Below are 19,678 nucleotides of genomic sequence, written 5' to 3'. Positions count from 1 at the left end.
AATAACATGAAAAATACTGTAAATAATACTTATAAATTACTTAAACATATTTAAATATATTTAATAATGGTAAAAAAAAAAATAATACATATTTAATAAAAAAAAATTATTAACAATTCATATATAATATATACTTACTTAACAATAATTACTATTCCCACTCCAAAGGGTGCAACAGTAGAGAAAGTGTTGGATAGCGTAGGGGTATAAATTACTATTCCCACTCCAGAGGGTGCAACAGTAGGGAAAGCGTTGGATAGCGGGTGGGTATAAATTACTATTCTCACTCCAGAGGGTGCAACAGTAGGGAAAGTGTTGGATAGCGTAGGGGTAAAAATTACTATTCCCACTCCAGAGGGTGCAACAGTAGGGAAAGCGTTGGATAGCGGATGGGTAAAAATTACTATTCTCACTCCAGAGGGTGCAACAGTAGGGAAAGTTTAGGATAGCGTAGGGGTAAAAATTACTATTCCCACTCCAGAGGGTGCAACAGTAGGGAAAGCGTTGGATAGCGGGTGGGTATAAATTACTATTCTCACTCCAGAGGGTGCAAGAGTAGGGAAAGTGTTGGATAGCATAGGGGTAAAAATTACTATTCCCACTCCAGAGGGTGCAACAGTAGGGAAAGCGTTGGATAGCGGGTGGGTAAAAATTACTATTCTCACTCCAGAGGGTGCAACAGTAGTGAAAGTGTTGGATAGCGTAGGGGTAAAAATTACTATTCCCACTCCAGAGGGTGCAACAGTAGGGAAAGCGTTGGATAGCGGGTGGGTAAAAATTACTATTCTCACTCCAGAGGGTGCAACAGTAGGGAAAGTGTTGGATAGCGTAGGGGTAAAAATTACTTTTCCCACCCCACCCTATTCCCCTATAAACACACAACACACTCCAGTACTATCACCTAACATTTATTTGAAAATTAATTATCAATTAAATAATTACTTAATCAATTGAATTAATTAATTGCAATTTTTTTTAATGAAATATTAAATTATACATAAAAATATAATAAATTATGTGTAATTAAATCAGTTCCCACCCTATTACCCTATAAATCGACAACCCGCTCCAGTAGTAACACATAGCATTTAATTTAAAATTACATTAATTACCAATTACATAATTACTTTATCAATTAAAAATATTAATTACCAATTAAATTAATTTATCAATTAAAAAAATTATTTACCAATAAAATAATTAATTTATCAATTAATATAATTCATTACCAATTAATAATTAATTACAAATTAAAATATGCTTAAAAATTATTTAATGAATTTCAATTACATTTCTTCCCACCCTATTCCCCTATAAACCCACAACCCGCTCCAGTAGTAAAACATATAATTTACTTAAAAATATACATAAATTATCATTTAATTAATCAATTAATCAATTAAAATAATTCATTGCCAATTAATATTTAATTGCAAAATAAATTAGTCATTAAAAAATAATTATTTAATTACAAATAAATTACTTCCCACCCTATTCCCCTAAAAACCCACAACCCGCTCTGGTAGTAAAACATATAATTTACTTTTATATATTTTTTATTTATAAAAACATATTAAACACATATTACAACAATTAATTTAAATACTTAACTAAAATTTCTAACACATATTAGTACATCGAAATTAATTACATTGATATATATGCTATCGATATAAGTAATGTCGATATTACTTACATCAATATATATGCTATCGATATAAGTAATTTCGATATTACTTACCTTAGGGTCGATATTCTGGCCATCGATATTCTGGACATCGATATTCTGTCCCTTCGATATTAGCAACTCAATATAAGTGTAAGTCGAAATTAAAGATTCGATATTTTGACTGTGTACCCTTGATCTCATACCTGTGGGGAACTAATCGGGTCGGTTTTATCTTTTCCCCAATGGAGTTTATGTATTCCCTCCAACTAAAGAATAGAACACTTGATGTTCTATTTGAACTGCTTTCCTTAAGTTTGCTCCTATTAAGTTTAGGACCTTTTAAGTTGTTGTCCACAAGCTTGTTGCTTATATTTTACTGGGTGGAACTGCTGTGCCTGTTTCACACATTCTCTTGCACATTGGGTCGCGGTATTGTCCTTACCTTTGATGGTTCCCACACATGCCTAATAAAATAGGATCTGTACTCCATTCTGGTTTCAGTTAAATCTCACACAATTTTGGGCACCATTCGAACATTAACCTCACAGGTTGTAGTAATTATTAACCTTGGGCGTAGTTCGCGAAGTAGCTCTACGCGTAGCTACGCAAAGTGCACTTCGCACTATTCGAGCTACACGTAGCACTACGTGAACTGCGTAGTTGCATGTTCGCACTGCACTGTGCAAGATGCCGTTTTCAATGATTGCACAGTGCGGACAAGCATCCGGCACTGTGCAATCATTGAAAACAGCATCTTGCACAGTGCGAGCAGTAGTTATCTGCCGCTTGAGTAGATTTTTACTTGAGCGGCAGCTTTCTCAACGCAGACTGGTAGTTTCTCATTGCGAGCAGTTGCGACCACTCGCAATGAGAAACCTGACCTTCCCACGTTGAGAATCTCGCCGGGAGGTTTATTTTCCACGCTCACGATTGGCAACTTGATGTTGCTGATCGTGAACGAGGAAAAAGTCTCACCAGGATGTCATTTTGCTTGCTCGCGGCCGCCAACTTAACGTTGAGGACCGCGAGCAAGCAAAAAATTACTGCGCAAACTTCGCAAACTACGCAAGCGTAGCGTAGTGCTTTGCCAAGGGTTAGTAGTTGTCACACATTTATAATAATAAATAATAATAATAAAGAAATTTATAAAGCGCATGGTTACGCCATCTCGGCGTGTCCCCGCGCTGGGGTGAGGTAGAGTGGCAGCGACCCGGCTCCATGGCCTCAGCATTAACTTAGACAGAGAACAAGTGGGTTTTAAGCTCCTTCCTAAACCTAACTTCGGAGGTCTCCATCCGGAGATTTATAGGTAGTTTATTCCAGTTCTGACCCATACTAACGAGATATACATATTTCACCGCCTTGAAAAAGCTCTTTGGGTGATACACTGGCTCAAAACTCGTAGACTGCTACTTTTTCTTCGCATAAAGAATTTACGTACACTTCAACAACTGGATTAAGATGATGTTTTTTTTTTATTTGTTTTTTTTAAACCTTTATTGTACCTTCACATCTTTACACAGCATGCCGCCTACAACCCCGAAGGGCCGGCCGCTAAACGAAAGTGTCACATCATAACGACAGCCTTAAGGAAGTGCAGTGCACGTGTTGAAAAAGTCATTGTAGTAAGGGCTGCCAGAAGATTGAATGAAGGACAGTAGCAAATGTTCCGTACAGAATAATTGAGGTTGTCATTTTCTATATTGAAACGAACAAAAAGAACAGCAGAACATCGGGAAATCACAGTGCGATCATTGACAACGTACATTGCAGGATAGATATGGGAGTATACCTGGGATAAGACAAAGCCGCTTTTATCCGGGAAGCAACTGAAGACGTAAAGAGAGTACCGCCCCCCCCCCAAATCCCCCCTGAAGGGCCCACCCCATAGCCAATCACCCTCACTCCAACCCATCATCGTCATCAGAGTCCAGTGGATCATCCTCTGGCAGTGGGTCGCAGATGTCACCCCGGTAGGTGTTCCACGGAGATGATGTTTTATTGATAACATTTCAAGTGGAGCCATATGAAGAGTCCTCCAATCTTTTTAAATTTTTGAGATATATTGATACATAAAATAAAATTATGCTTGCTCATTTCACCAAACGCTCTGCCTGTCAAAACGACTCAGTGCTGCCTTCTTAACCTGTATCTTGTGGTTGTCATCTTCATTTTATTCTTGCTCTGGTCCTTGTAAGAAGCCTTAAACATTCAATACATTGCGAGAATGTGGTGGATTGCCACTCCCCAAAGATTAGAGTCTGGGAACACGACCTAGATTGGGTCCAACAGGCAGAGAAAGTGGTCTACCAGATTAGAGGGATCCCCTACAAAATGGGGAAAGATCTGGACCCCATAGGAGAAACTGGAAACTAATTGTGTGAGACCCGAGAGGTGCTGGAATGGAAAGGGATTGGAAATCCATGATGCAGTAATAAGATATTGTGAGTCCTATATAACTTCCTTCTGCTCACTACCGCCAGAAGGCACCCTGTCTCTGTATTATTGCAATGGCGTACCAACCAATTGTTTAATAAAAAATATATTTTTTAAAAAAAACATTCAGTGCAATATTTAGTTGTTTGGCTACTGCTGTCGGTGAAGCCGTGTTGTACCAGTACATTAGTACGCTGTTTGGTGCTGCAGGTGTAGGTTTTGCAAAGCCTATATTAATGGCATACATATTCAAAGTATATGTTCTTGTTTAACATTTTAAATGCCTGATCTATTTATTATTTTCTAAGACATCTGCAAAATTTTTACTAATTTTGATTGTTATATTTTCTGTTTCTCCTTATTGTCTCTACTCACTGAAGATCACGGTCTCGTTGTAATACCAGCAGTGGCAGTGAATCCGAAAATTGCAACAGAGAGCATCGAAAGAAGAGAAACAGGTGAATGAATTGCATGGTTCGAAGTGCATGATGGGACTGTAGCTGCACAGCTCCATACTGTACGTGAGCCTAGAAGGGGTCTTGTGGCTAAGGCGCAGGCTTGTTCTTTGCAATGCTGAGTTCCACCACTTATTCATTATGTAATCTTTTGAAGGGTATTACCTCCTCACTTTTCTGCTGGGAACATTTACTTGTGGCATCTCCGGATAGGTTTCTGAGTGATTGACATTTTGTTACTCTCAACCGCATCTGTAAATCAGGATGATGAGGTATTGCCTGATTGTGGCAGAAGGGCCATGAGATACATGAGTTTTGTATTTGGAGTACAGATTTGCTGATGATTCCCCATGTGCTCTTCAGCAATGTACTTTCTAACCCCATGCCAATGTCCACAACATAGGCCGGATTATGAATACGGGGCAGGGGGCCTATCCCTGCGTGAACTCCAGTTTGCACTGGTTTCTGAATTCTGAGCCCTTAGGAGTTCTCGGCATGATGTAAATACCAGGCACAGTTTTCCCGAGGCTCATTTCGGCAGGTTTAACCTGCTGAAATTTACTGGAGGAAAAGGCCCTATAATTATGGAGGCATGCTCAATTCTCTGCGTGAGACACTGCTAGGCGGGCAAATATGTCAACGCCATTTGAGGCACTCGTCTCAATCAGGACATTACATTCCGAGTGCTCTCAGTGATGTCTCTGTGTTTGGAAACTTGCTCAGCAAGGTACTTCCTGAGAATAGTGCGGAATGCTTTGATACTAAGGGATCCACTCCACTCAGATATTTAAAAAGGTTGTTTAATGGTTGGAAGAAGTCTCAGCCGCGAGATCGGATGTACCAGGCTGTAGTCATGGTTGGTTCTAGAGTTTTTATTGCCGTATGTGAAAATGCTCAAGAATCCCCCCACGGGGTAGTGGGTCATCTCACTTTAGCCATTGGCTAACTTCACTGTGAGTGACGGTATTCTGCCCCTTAACAAGGAGCACGTCTGCACTCAAGGTAGTTCCCTTAAGTGCTAGCGACTTCTATGGCAATGAGTTCTTTCTGTCACCAAAAACTGTGTTTTGCTTTTACCCATTGTTTTTATATTCCCCAATAGTAACGTTTTGCAAAAAGCATGACAAAACAAAAACATTTATTGACAAAGCCAAAAGCTGGTGTCCATTGTCAGTCATATTGGATTTGACATTACTTGTTCTTCATTGCTGCTCTGTTGTAACTCTTGATCTATGACAAATGTTTGTAAAGTGCAGTGAATCTCTTGATACTTCTGGGGGGGGGCTTTCAAAGCTAATCATGTTCTCTTACCAACTGCTGAGGTCAGTTAAATATGTGCTGCTTATTTTGACTCAGGAGTGCTAGTATAGTTGGTAGCTATCTTCTATTTTAGGGCAACGTTGTCCATGATCATACATGGTCGGCCATCTTGTAGCATGTTTTGGTTGCTCATTTGTCTCAAGATGCTCTTTTTACCCTCGACTCCGTGATTTGTCAGGAGTGTGAACGTGATGGTGAGGCTGTGACTTATTTGGCTACATCCACTTCTTCTGTCTCTCCTTTTTAAATGAACAAATGAAGTAGAAAAGTTTACAAATTTGAAAAGTAAGCTGAAAAAACAAAAACAATAGCCCTCATTTTTCACATGTACTACATTTTTCGTTTTCACCACTTTTAATTGTGCTTCTTTGAAAAAATAGATGTCTAAAGTGCTAGTGTGTTCCTGCTCATCACTGCTTTGAAATGTGAAACCCTTTAAATGACTCTCTGGTCTTGCGAATCCTCTCGTCTTGTTTGTCAGTCTGTAGGCAGGACAGACTCCCTCTGGATGAATTCAGCATTTGATATTATGTGTGCTTCTAAAGCATGTTCCATTAGTGAAATTACATCCTCGCTTGCCTGGTGGCATATTCCAATGGGTTCCTTTTAGTTGAAACCAGGGGCGTAACACATGTCCCTGCAGCACCTGTGGCACGGGTGGGGGGGGGAGTGGTGGAGGGGTAGTGGGGGGTAAAACCCAGCTGAGGGGCTCTATTCCCCCCAAGAGCAATGCGTGTATGTGCGATATGGGAGACCCTGGAGCCCCTTATACATTCTGCAGGGGGACCCTCACTTTACGTTATGTGACTGGTTGATACTAGTCACCCTTTTTTCAGTGCATGCCACTTCCTGGGGGTGGAGATGGATGAGTTAGAGATAAAACTGAACATATTCGAGCTATCCTTCTGTGAACCTCTACTGAGGAAAGCAGGGTGCCCACTCTTGGAATAGAGATGTTTGCCCCTTTACAGGGCAACTCCATTGCCCAGGGCTGTCTGCATGCGGTGACCTTTGTATGTCATGTTGTAAATCATTGTTTGGTCTCAAAAGCTCCAGGGTACACTTAGATGCATCTCTGAGTCAAGGGAAATCCAGGCAACCAGCTGAGGGCGTTGTGTGTTCATGTTTCTCGCCCTGATTCTCCTTGTAACCTGACAATGCTGTCTTTGTGAGCTCTCTTCTCCTCTTTGTTTTAGCTCTCTCTCTCTCAGGGCTATCAGCTGTAAAAACATACTTTCCTGGACGAGGTGAGATGCTTTCTTGTCTTTTCACACCCCCTTTGCTTGTGTCGGGAACGTATGACATGTAGTATGGAGGGTGCATGACTCACGCCCATTGATCAGCACAATGCCCTTTGTACCCCTGGGGTAACATAACCCTCCTGGGCACACGCTGGCACAAGAATACATGGAGCACCTGCTGTGCATGCCTCTGGTGTTGATGGTGCGACTTTTACTTTATTATCCATCACTTCATTCTCATTGTTGATGTTCATACCAGCATGCACACCCTTCCACGGCGCTTTGTATGGTATTCAACAGTGGTATTTTGTAAAAATGATACCAGCAGATTAAATTCTGTATTTTGTCATTGCTACAATATCAGCTTTTGTTTGTAAATCTTTAATTGCATTCTTTGAAAACCTGCCTTCTTTTGACATGTTTTGTTCTATTTTATTTGGTCAAATACGCAAAATAGACGTCGAATATGGTCCCTTCTTTGTTTTTCTATAGTCAGTCACTCTCAGGGAGACACAAACATAGATGCACAGACACACACACTCATACACACAAATTCACAATATCACACACACACAAGCATGCACACACTCTACCGTCTGTAACCCTACGGCATCTCTTAGATGCAGAATGAAACACACTTCTCATGCTTATATGGCTTCACTATGTGGTTTTAATATGCAGGACCAAGTACTTGCAGGTATTTCAGTAACAAGCAGGCCTATTTCTAATCAGTGGATTGACCCTGAACTCCATTGGCTTTGGTCCAAGCTAATGGTGCTTACCTTTCATGTGGTGAAACATCATTAGAGCATTGACCAGCTGCTGAGAATCATCTGATATAACCTAATAGAGGACACCTTTGCTAAATTACAGGTGCATGTTTTCAGATATCTTTACTGTGTTGTGTCTTCCAGCTGTTTACGGTAGAGAATCAAGGTATCAAGAGGTAATGTTATCAAATAATAGATTAGGGTTAGTTAAACCAGATTTTGAGTGCCAACATGAAAAATAAGCCCACAACATACAATAAATTCTGTAGATACCACAGATGTCCCTTTCAAGCTGCTGTTTCCACCTTTTCAGAACAGCACATTAGCGATCAGAAGTGTAGATAGGATTTCTTTGTTTGGAAATTGAACCATTCTTGGCAATGGATCACTAGGTGGAGAGGGTTCCACGTTACTGTCAAGTTCTTGCATGACTTGGTTTTGGGCACAGCCAAGTCCTGAGCACTGTTTTTAAAGTATACGTTGATCAGTCAGGAGGAAGCGTCTCACAGTGCGACTGGCGCACTCGCCAGCTGGAATGGTTTCCTAAACTTTGGCGGTTTGAGTAAATCGACTCTCTTCGCTTCTTGCACAAGCTTGGTTGAACAATGGATCTGCAGACTGTTTTCTTGTTGACTATATATGGAAATCAAAAAGAGTAACTCCTGTATAATATAGCACCGTTTAACCTCTTCGCTGCTGATGACGAGCTCAGCTTGTCATCAGCTACGGCGCTCGTATGCTGATGACGAGCTGAGCTAGTCATGTAACGCGGTATTTTCAAAAATGCCGCACACAGCGGGAAAAGCCGCCGCAGCGATGCGGTTAAGAAATAGGTTTCAAAATGAAAGTTCTTCCCGAGATAATTGAGATGGTTTATATATTATCTTGTAACTCGTGCAAAGCAGTAAGTAGGGCCCTTTCTTTAGGTTATAGATTATGTATTGCTGCTGCTGTGCAGCTGGAGTATGCAAAGCGTGCCCATCCTGAAATATCAGTACTGTTAATTGTACACTATCGCTGACTTCTGTGGTTTTTACCTAGTGAAAACAAAAGACAGGACGTGTAGAAAGTGTAAGATTTACTGTAGGGTGGCTAGATTCAGTGTCAACATATATGATGATGTGATGTGACGATATGGGTCAGCCTGGCAGCATCATCAAAGGTAAAAGAAAATCACACATCTTAAGACAAAGGAGACAGTAAATCACACAAAGCAATGACTCCTCTGGTCCTGGTAACGACTGAATGAGAAATCCGATGTTCTCTAAAAGGTGACTAATTCTTCACAGGTTCTCCTATTTTACAACCGCGTTTCCCAGGGAGCCGCGCTCTAATGGTGTCATCAGCATAGCTCGTGACATTGAGAAGGATCTGGTTCTCAGCAGTGGGCAACAGTGTGTGTTATTAGTGAAAATGCTCTTATTTCCTAACCACGCCAGATGTTTTTATTGATCTACTTTAGCCCTTATTTCATAGTCAACAGTGATGAATCCCAGAGACCTCCATTTTGGACCAGTTGCAATTATGATATTTCTTCCTTATCCTTCATTAGGAAGGTCACTGCAATTCTGGAATCAGAATCACGAGTCTACTTTTATTAGAGGTTGTTATTTTTTACATATGCGCAGAGCTGAGCAATCACTGCTGTCTCAACAGTCTTCATTTACAGTCTGGTGATTGGTTTGATAATTAGATAAGGTCTCAGGTTTTACGTAAAGCTTTTTCCAAAAGGGATGCATCACAGGGGGTTTGGCTTGCTGAGAGACACATCCAGATTTCATGAGGGCCTGTGGTGAGAGGTGTGACCTCTGGCTGGAATGTTTTGATGGCTTTTGTGCTGCAGATTTTAAATTGAGAGGCAGTAGGTGTCATCAAGCTCATAATCTTGTTGCATCCCAGACCGGAACAAACTCATGGAATGTGGTATGAAGCTCTCCTCTGATGAATGCATGCCGGAGAATAATGTTGCTAGAGATGATTGCCCAAAGAGTATCAATTTTGCCTCAAACCATAACTATGAATTATTAAATGTGCTTGAAGTGATTTCCTCAAATGATTGTGACAATCATTCTTGGCCATCTATGTCATTACTGTGTATAACTTCGTATCCTTCACAAATCAATTCTCCCTCATCCGACACGTCTGTAGTGTAGACTGGCCGCTGAACATAGTCTTGAAATTCCTGATCTGATTGCGTCTCATGATCTTGACCTTCTTTGCCTGACGGAGCCTCGGCAAAGCAAGGCATCTCAGCCACTGATGGTCATACTCTTTCCTCCAACATGGCCTATTATCTGCCTTCCATAGATGAGTTCTTAGCCTGCAAGACTCTGAATATGGACAGATTCCTCAATGTTCAATGGTTGTCTGTGGAAATAAAAATGATGGACGCTTAGTCTACAATGTTGCATATCATCAGGAGATTATATAACCCTCAGGGATGAATTTTATTGGCTACCTACTGGGAAATCTATCTCCTCCCTGAGCAATATTTTCCCTGAAGATTTAAATGTGTACTCGGACGACTGGAAAGATTCATGCGACTCTCAGTTATCAATATTAGTTTCACCCAACTCTGTTCATCCCCCATACACCGGAAAAATTCCATTCTGGATCTCATTATCTCAACGGAAAGGAGGCCAAAATCTGTGCACAACAGGTTTGGTTGCCTATGGAGAGTTAGGTGCAAGGCCAGGTCAGAAAATAGGTCCTACACCAACCCTTGTTGTGCAGGGCGCCCGAGGAAATGCACAGGAGGAGTTGGCTACCCATATAGGTTTGGATGGAGGGTCAAGCCGGAGGCAAGACCCTGTGGTCAACTCCACTATAGTTGGCCTAAAGTTGTATGTTGCAAGTATTGGCCACCCGCAACCCGTCAGGCAGCCTGTGGTGGGTTGGGCGTAGAGCCTGGCTGGAGGCCCGCCCTGCATCCAACCTCTGTTACTCACAGGGCTGGCTTTAGCACTGGTGATGTCCAGTGCGACAGTCTTTTTTGGCACCCCTTCATGACCTCCTACATAAATTCCTTCACTACCCCTCTCCAGCAGTGCACCTCATCTCTCCATAGTCTCTCTCTGAAAAACATTAATTTTTTTATATAAAGCTACTCATAGTTCATTCACACTCCGTTCTTTGATCTGCATGCTACACGTTGTTTGCGGCAGGCACATTAATCCTATGCTCTACTTTACGATGAGCCACAACTGCCACTAGAATGTTGCTGAATTAAGAAAAAGACTACACGACTTCTGCTGGCAAAAGAGTACAGACTTTAATATAAAAACCAGCAAGAGAGCAAGCAGAAGGTGAGTCAGCTCTGAAGAACTGAAATCTGAGCTTCAACTTACAGTACAATGGATAGCTTCTTTTATAGTCTTATAATCATGCATCATACATCTACATAATCAGTGAACATCTGCTAAGCTCAACATTGTTATCAAAAGTTATACTTTCTGCAAAAACAGCTAGTCACCTGGGTATGAAAATGGGTATCTCAGGTGCACATGTTATCATTAGTAGTGCTTCCACATCACCGCTTCACTACTGGTGTCCTTGATGTTTCTTATAATTGAAGAAAAGTGATGATCTACTCCCTACACATCTGCTGCCTGGCAAAGCCTAACCTCCCACCTGTTCTGCACCTCTGGGCTCCCTTATCTTCATAGTTTCTCAAATCCGTATTCTTGCAAGCTGGCCTGTGACCTTCCATTTGTTCTATGCCTAAGAGTATTTCTCTATTCTACTGAATCTCTTATCTACTTCCCTCTGCCAGGGTTCCAGTCTCCATCTGTGCTCCTTTTTTTATTCTGCTACAGAAGACAGCTTAGGCCTGTATTCTTCCGAACATGTCTCTCTTGACATGAGAAGGCCTTCTTCATTTTCAACATTCATTATAACAAGACACAATTTCGATCTCTCACCAGTAGGAACATTAATCACCAGACTTACTTTGACATGTTTATTGTTGCCTGAAAACTGGATACACAAGGAAGTTCACTGCTTTTAAACCAAAAGTTATTTTTAGACACAGTGCTTCCCACCTAGTCAGTGCCAGGTGCGGCTGCACCAGTTGAACCGCCCTAAAGCCGACTCTGGTTACACACATCCAAAGACAATGGGCTGCAGGTGTTGGCTCTCTGCAATGAGTTGAGTACATAGACTGGCTAGAGGCCAGGGTCTACGGCCAACCATCTCTATGCATGGCCACATTTGGTGTGTGACCTATGGTTTGCATGACTGTTGTGCAAGTGTGGATTGTGCGCCTAACATACCGTGTGAATTTCAGTGTTTTTTCAGTTTGAATTTGTAACCAAAGCAGCCTGGTAACTGTGTTTTTTAGGTGTATTTCTCAAAATGTTTTAACTATACTTCACTTCCACCTTTCTTTTTTTGTGGACAAAAAAAATATATATGTATATAAATATATAGAAATGTATGTATATATATCTATATAAATATATATCCATCGAACAGGAACCCAAATAAGTAAAGCCTCACAGAAAAGATTGCTGCTCACGATTATTTATTTCGTATTTGGCACCCTGCCAGCAGGACCCAGTTCGAGGAGTAAAACACCATTCCATATTGCCAGACGCGTTTCAGGATGTTCTCCTTTCTTCAGTGGCATTCATGGCGAGATGTGAAAATGCTGGTAATTGCGCACCGTTGATATTCAGCACCTGCCTCTGTGGGCGCAGCCCCAGGGGGCTTCGATGTAGTGCACTGCCGTGAATCCAAGTGGATGCATTTTCAATGTCCCGAAAATTAAAACCAATATATATATATATATATATATATATGTATATATATGTATATATATGTATATATATATATATATATATATATATATATATATATATATATATATATATATATATATATATATATATATATATATATATATATATATATATATCCAACAAAAGTTCTGCCCGATATGAGAAGGCCCGCACTGCCAGCATAGCACCTTTCGCAGTGGAGACTGCAGCCTCGAAACACCTCTTTTTTGTGCATCAAGCCTAACATGTTTCGGAATTGCTTCCTTGATCACAGGCCACGCATGCAGTAAGACAAACGGCAACTGACGAATAACAACTGCTTTTATTTGACTTGAAAATCCTGGTGGGTGTGTCCTTGAAGCCCCAGTGGGCAATGGTATTTGCAGTGTAAATGTAAATGTATTTGAGCTTATATAGCGCACAGCTACCCGCAGTGGGTTTCCCGGCGCTTGCTTAGGGAACCCGTCCTGGTATTCCCCTGTGAGATATCCCGGCAGGGTATCCACAAGGTGAAAGCCAGGCATCCCGCCGCGAGGGGCCGTTGTGGAGATTAAGCAAGCTATTGCCCAGAGTCGCAGAGTGTGAACCCGTGAGTCGAGAAGGCACCGGAGCGAGAATTATCGAGTCCGTGGAATTTTTAGCCCAAGACCCGCCGAGGCGGGGAATTGAACCCTGGTCCAGGGCCGATCTCAGCTTCCGGGTCTGCCGCCTCTAACCCCTGAGCCACACTTCTCCACATCGCCCCAGTGGGCGATGGTATTTGCAGTGAGATTCCCAAGTGGGTGTCGCCGTCAGCCTTACCCCATAATAAGTCCTTTGTAGGTGAAAAGGGGCATACTTGAGTGCGCTGCCTTTGATTTCTCACACCCTTGGCGCGCTGGCAGTCCTGAATTATGTGCCAACTGACACCACAAGACCGCACACGGACAGCGGTTCCTTCCCGCGACCCAGGCATGGCCGCTATAAATCCAACAAAAGTTCTGCCCGATATGAGAAGGCCCGCACTGCCAGCATAGCACCTTTCGCAGTGGAGACTGCAGCCTCGAAACACCTCTTTTCTGTGCATCAAGCCTAACATGATTTCGGAAATGGAAGCCACCGCCGCCCCGGAGGATGCGGGAAAACCGCTGCGGACCCACCAAAGACCCACCGCCACATTAGGATGGCTGGTGGGTCTTGGTTTCAGTCCGCCGCTTTTCCGCCGCCGTCGGCTTACAACCGCGGCGGTAAAGTTCTAATATGATGGTGGTGTCTTTCAGACACCGTCAGACATATTAGGATGGCTTCTTAAACATGCTTTTCCGTGGCAGATTCTCCGCCGTGGAAAAGCATACGGATCTTCATTTCGGGGGCCCATTGCGGGCCCCCTGGGTGAAGGTTGGGTGGGGGGTGCACATGGGGGGTCCCTATGGTACCCCCTGCATTTACATGCAGAAAGCGGCAGGCACCATGCGGTGCCTGCCGCTTTCTGCATGTACATGCAATGCATGCCTTTTTAACATTGCGGCGGGTGCAGCTTGAAGCCGCACCCGCCTCAATGTTAAATATAGAGGATGTGACCGCCAGGGTGGCGGTCACATCCTAATTGCACAGGAGGGAACGCCGCAGCACATGCGGATGTTCCCTCCTACTCAGGGCTCGCAGACGGACGCAAGTCCGTCCGCGATCATCCGTCCGCGATCGTAATGAGCCCCTAAATGAGGTGGCTGCCAGCAGTGTCTAAATTTCGAATACTTACCAGTGAAAGCATTATGCATTGATCCAAAAAAAAGTGCTTCATCCTTCAGTAGGTGAATTGGTATTTTTTTTGTTGAGAAAATGTATCATCCTTTTGGAGAAGACGTTGGCCTCGTGACATACACAACGTTCACAGGTCATGATGCTACGCGCCCTCTAGACAGGGGCGACACAGCCAGGGTGTCAAGGATCCGTTTTACAGCGGCCTCCTGATAAGTTGTATTTAGATAGTGCTTCTCACAGCATTTCTGTCGTTTCCAAGGGCTGTAAATAGCTGGTATTACTATTGGTTAATGTACTGTACTGTGATGTATGTACAGCAAGGGATCGGTGTATTATTTGTGAAATGCTCAGTCTGTGCGTGCCTCCCTTGCAGGCTGCGGCAGGAGAATGACATGGTGGATTCTGCGCCTCAGTGGGAAGCTGTTTTGAGGCGACAAAAAGAGAAAAACCAGGCAGATCCCAACTTCAGGAGATCCAGGCACAGATCCCGGTCGTAAGTACACCCCCATTCTTGTACAGTGACACACCTAACATCTTATTTACTCTATCTATCAAGTTTGTTTTTCATGTGAGCCTGATGTTGAAAGGCAGAATAGTAAATGTAAGAGGGGCCATTAGGGGAGGGCTGCTCACCTGCTGTAATTTTCCCATTTTTCTTAAACAAGTACAGTAGGTCTCTTGACTCTTCATTTTGATGTAGTGGGAGAACATTCTTTAAAGCACATTAGTGGCTGTGCGAGTTGTATGTCGATTCAACGCATGCCTTTACCACGCATGCGTTACAACGGAATGCGTTTTCCACGCATAACCTTTACCATGAATATTCCTTTACCACGCATAGATTTACAATGATTTTCGTTGTAAATGTATGGATGGTGAGGGCATACTCTTGTTAAAGGTTATACCCCTCCCCTTACATGACCCTCTGCCCCCACTGCTTAAAATTATCCCTGCCCTTTAACCCTTAGGGCCAGATGTAGGTCGCCAATTACCGGTCGGTAACGGCCAAATTCGCCCGTTACCGACCGGTAATTGGATTTTGAGATGTAGGGCCCTTTATTTTACAGATTCGGTAAATTTACTGAATCGGTAAATGTACCGATTCTGTAAAATACAGAATCGGTAATTTGACGGATTTGGTAAATTCCAGATGTAGGTAGCACTGTTTACAGTGCTACAGGCCTTTAGAATTCGGTATTTTACCACCCAATCCAATTGGGTGGTACAATACCGAATTCAGGTGTACAGCACATCTGTGCATGTACACCTGTGCCATGTGACACACAGACATGCCCTTAGGGCAGAGGTCTTCAAACTTTTGTAGGTTGAGCCCCCCCATCTGAATATTTTTAGATGTCGGGCCCCCCCACCACCTGACAGAAATTTCTGGTATATGGTGCATTTTCAAGCAAACCAGAAGGTGCTAGAGGAGGGAAGGAGGCCACCTGCTGAGACAGAAGCCGGGGAGCGGGTAAAGTTGGGGGCCAGCAGTGGTTAAATGCAGGACAGGGATACTTGTGATAAATGATTCTGCATCGAACATCAGCTGAAATCCAAAATGGAGAGCCTTGCTAGCCCTGACTGCCATCAGACACTCAGAAGGGAAACTCCTGGGGCTTCCTGGCTTTTCAGCCACTCTGATCAGTGCTAGCACAGGATCAATCACATTAGAGATGGTGAAAACAAGGAAGGGGAGAGGAAGAAGAAAACAGGAAAGGAAAATTACTCGAAGCATGACTAGTCTGGACAGTATGACTAATATAGAAGTGAAGACCGTGAAAGAAGGAGAGGTGGACTTTAGAATGGAGGGTGGAAGGTAAAAACCAGGGACCTGATGCTACCCTCTCGTGGAAAGGTTGACGCACAGACTCTCCTACACTTTCTAGGAAAGCTTGGAAGGAGATGGGGAAAAGGCTCTGCCAAGCGTGCTGCATTGGTTCCACCCGCTGCCCAGCTCTTCAATATTGGCAGAAAACTACGTAGGTAGACCCCCAAGATCAAAGCCTTTGATAAAAACAACTAAGGAAACCGTTCCAAAATGTTTCCAAGTGTACAGTTCTCATACCGGTTTGCATCAGTATGAGGCACAAAATGTGCACGAGGTCTCGAGTGCTGAAAAGAAACCTCTTGAGAGGTCGTACTTCACGGCCTTCATCTTGTGATGAAGGCGGCGGAGTACGACCTGTTGTGAGTAGCAGTCTGTAGGTCCCAAGACTCGATGTTTGGCATGTCGATCTCCCCTTGCCCAGTCTACGCACAATTAGAGACATCAAACTACCTAAAATCATATTTCAGCAGATCTGTAGCCAATCAAATTTGTAAAGAAAAGTTCAGTGCTAAGGCACTGCTGCATGAACACTGGGTGACGTTTGGTAAGGAGACACAAAACCACTTATAAACAGCTTGATGGCGAAACATACATATTTTAAACTGGGAGTGGGTACTGAAAAGGAAATTCAGACAAGAAGATTAAAAAAAGTGAAATCCGCTGCGATTGTGGGTGATATGTACTAAAAGTAAAGTGATAGCCTGGCCTCCTCTTAGAATACCGATACTCGTTCACAGCGAGGAAGGTAAATGCAGTTGCAGAATGCGCAGTCTTAGGTGGGGAAACACAAGTACGTTTAAAATCAATACAGACAACATACCTCAACAACAGGAAAGGTCCACTGACAACAGAGAATCACAGAATATGACGAACCTTACTTGCCCTATGCAGAAGCATACGTTTGATATGTCTCAAGACTCGTACACCATGTTAGTCTGTGGCAGCAATATTTATGGATCTTATTTTTATTGCTTATTATTTTTAAATATGCATACGGTTGAAGATTCTACTATGATGCCTACCGTAGGAGTGCTGTGTCTGTGCAGGCAGGGCCCAGCTCCGAGAGTGTGCTGTGTCTGTGCAGAAAGGGCCCGCCACTGGGAGTGTGCTGTGTCTGTGCAGACAGGGCCCGGGATTGTGCTATGGATGTGTAGACAGGCCTATGGACAGGCACAGCTGTGCATGGCTCCAGCAGAGAGGATACGGAAAGCGTGTGGGGCTGTGCAGACAGAGTGTGAAGGTGGAAATGGCTGTGCAGACTATGAAGTGCATGGGCCGTGCAGGCGAGGCCAGGGAGGGTGCATGCCTGCACGGTGTAGTGCAGACAGTGTATGGAGGTCTACAGGGCTGTGCCGTGTATGAGGCTGGATAGTGCCCTGCAGACAGAGTGTGAAGGTGGAAATGGCTGTGCAGACTATGAAGTGCATGGGCCGTGCAGGCGAGGCCAGGGAGGGTGCATGCCTGCACGGTGTAGTGCAGACAGTGTATGGAGGTCTACAGGGCTGTGCAGTGTATGAGGCTGGATAGTGCCGTGCAGACTGATAAAGTATGAAGGTGGGAGGGGCTCTGACTGTAGGAAAGTGCACAAGGCTGTTTCTGTGCAGGCATGGTATGAAGGTTCGATGGGCTGTGCAGGCAGGGTCTGATGGCGTACAGGTTTATGCAAGCAGGGTATGAAGGTGCACGGGGCTTTGAAGGCAGTGCTGTGCAAGGTACACGAGGCTGTGTAGGTAGCATACGAAGGCGAAAGGGTGTTGTGTGAAAGCAGGATGTGCACCGCACGGGACTATGGGCACCATGTATAAGTACACATTCAACCTTCTCAGGTGGGTGCTGGACCTTTCGATGCTTGGCCTCTCTGTTGAAGCTACCAACTAACCTGGCATGCTTGTGGCATCTGGTATTGTATGCGTGAAGAAAGCATCTACATTACCAGACAACCGGGCTGGACCACCAGCTTTTGACTCGGGGGTTATTTTGCTCTAGATTTGTAGAGCATCTGACCTCTAGATCAGTGTGCAGTGTACACATTGAAATTCAAGCAGCTAGATGACGTAGCGCTTTTTCACATTGCTAAGGCGGGCAGCAGCTTTTCATCACAAATAACACTTATTTTGTGGTTGTAGTTGTACTTAAGAGTTGCATTTACATCCACGCGGAGTAGGCGCAGCTAACCACTTAAAATGAACAAAACTCACTAGAAGCCAGCAAGTGAACTGTGGGCGCTGCAGTAGAAATCGCCATCGTAATAAGCATACATTTTCCTCTGTCCCGCATACCACGGGCACCTCCAAATTGAGGATCGGTTTTCAGGGGGGGGTTCGGCGCTGCTGTCTGCCGTAAGTCTGGTGAAAGGGGGCCAGCAGTGCAGAAGCCTCATAGGAGGCACAGGTCACGCCAGGCGACAGTAGGATTTAGTAAGTGCAAAGCCAAACTTTAGATTAAAATATATGTGGATGTATGCCCTTTCACAAAGATTAATCAAGAGACTAGCTCATCTAAAAAAACTACCCGCGGTCTTCAGGGAACTATGCATACAAGCAGTTGAATGCAGGAACTTTATGCACGCGAATTTCGCGGCACTTCCTGCAATCTCTGCTGCTGTCCCATCATTGGTGGAACGTCAGTGGTGACGTTCCTACCTGCTGTTTGGCTGCTGCTGCTTCGGAGTTCCCCTATTAAAAAATCCCCATTTGAAATGGGTCACGACTTGCGGTTTTAGCACAGTGTAAGACAAAGAAAGATAAGATTCTACAGTGCAGTGCGCGCCCCCCCCTGGGATGGTGTCGGGCCCCCCCAGGGGGGCGCGCCCCACAGATTGAAGAACTCTGCCTTAGGGCAGGTATGTGTGCCACATGTCACACAAGCCTGTACTTGGGGTGCTAGAGGGTGTCAAAGTGACACCTCCTGCACCCTTGCAGGATTCGGTATTTACCGATTCAGTAAATACTGAATCGGTATTTCCCATTGACTCCTATGGGCTTCATGGCCCATAGGAATCAATGGGCAATACCGATTCGGTATTTACCGAATCGGTAAATACCGAATGATACAGAATCGGTAATTCTAAAATTAGAATTACCTACATCTGCCCCCTTCTGATTTACCGACTCTTAAATACCGATTCGGTATGATTCGGTAAATCGGAATTACCTACATCTGGCCCTTAATCTTTTTTTTTAAACTTAATTTCCCCTTACCTTTTTAACTCGTCTCCTCTCCTTCCTTGGTGACGTCGGTCGTACGTCGTAAAGAGGAAGTAGAAGTTTCTTTCCGTTTCCTCTGTAACGACGATGATTGCTTCAGCCTCGACACTTCAAGTTCGTTTTTTTGGGGGGGGGGGAGGACCCCACCCAACCCCCCCTTTTTAATCCCACGCTTTATTTTTTCTTTTTTGGGGGGGAGACCCCACAAGCCCCCCCCCTTTTTTTTGCATTTACC

General features: G+C 43.7%; 1 protein-coding gene across 4 annotated transcripts in view; it reads left to right on the top strand.

Annotated features, from left to right (window-relative positions):
• Positions 1–19,678, top strand: part of EPB41L4A (erythrocyte membrane protein band 4.1 like 4A) — an 864,386-nt gene that overhangs the window by 724,822 nt on the left and 119,886 nt on the right. For 2 of the 4 annotated variants that reach the window (XM_086961015.1, XM_086961017.1), the window contains exons 17-19: positions 4,486–4,563; positions 7,077–7,127; positions 14,783–14,902. In XM_086961015.1, the coding sequence (XP_086817141.1) occupies positions 4,486–4,563; positions 7,077–7,127; positions 14,783–14,902 (249 nt within the window). The remainder of the gene's footprint in view (positions 1–4,485; positions 4,564–7,076; positions 7,128–14,782; positions 14,903–19,678) is intronic. The other 2 variants (XM_086961016.1, XM_086961018.1) reach the window with 1 other exon arrangement.

This window comes from Lissotriton vulgaris, chromosome 3_1 (genome assembly GCF_964263255.1).
Source record: "Lissotriton vulgaris chromosome 3_1, aLisVul1.2, whole genome shotgun sequence".
Lineage (NCBI taxonomy): Eukaryota > Metazoa > Chordata > Amphibia > Caudata > Salamandridae > Lissotriton > Lissotriton vulgaris.
This window is presented reverse-complemented; position numbering and strand designations above follow the sequence as displayed.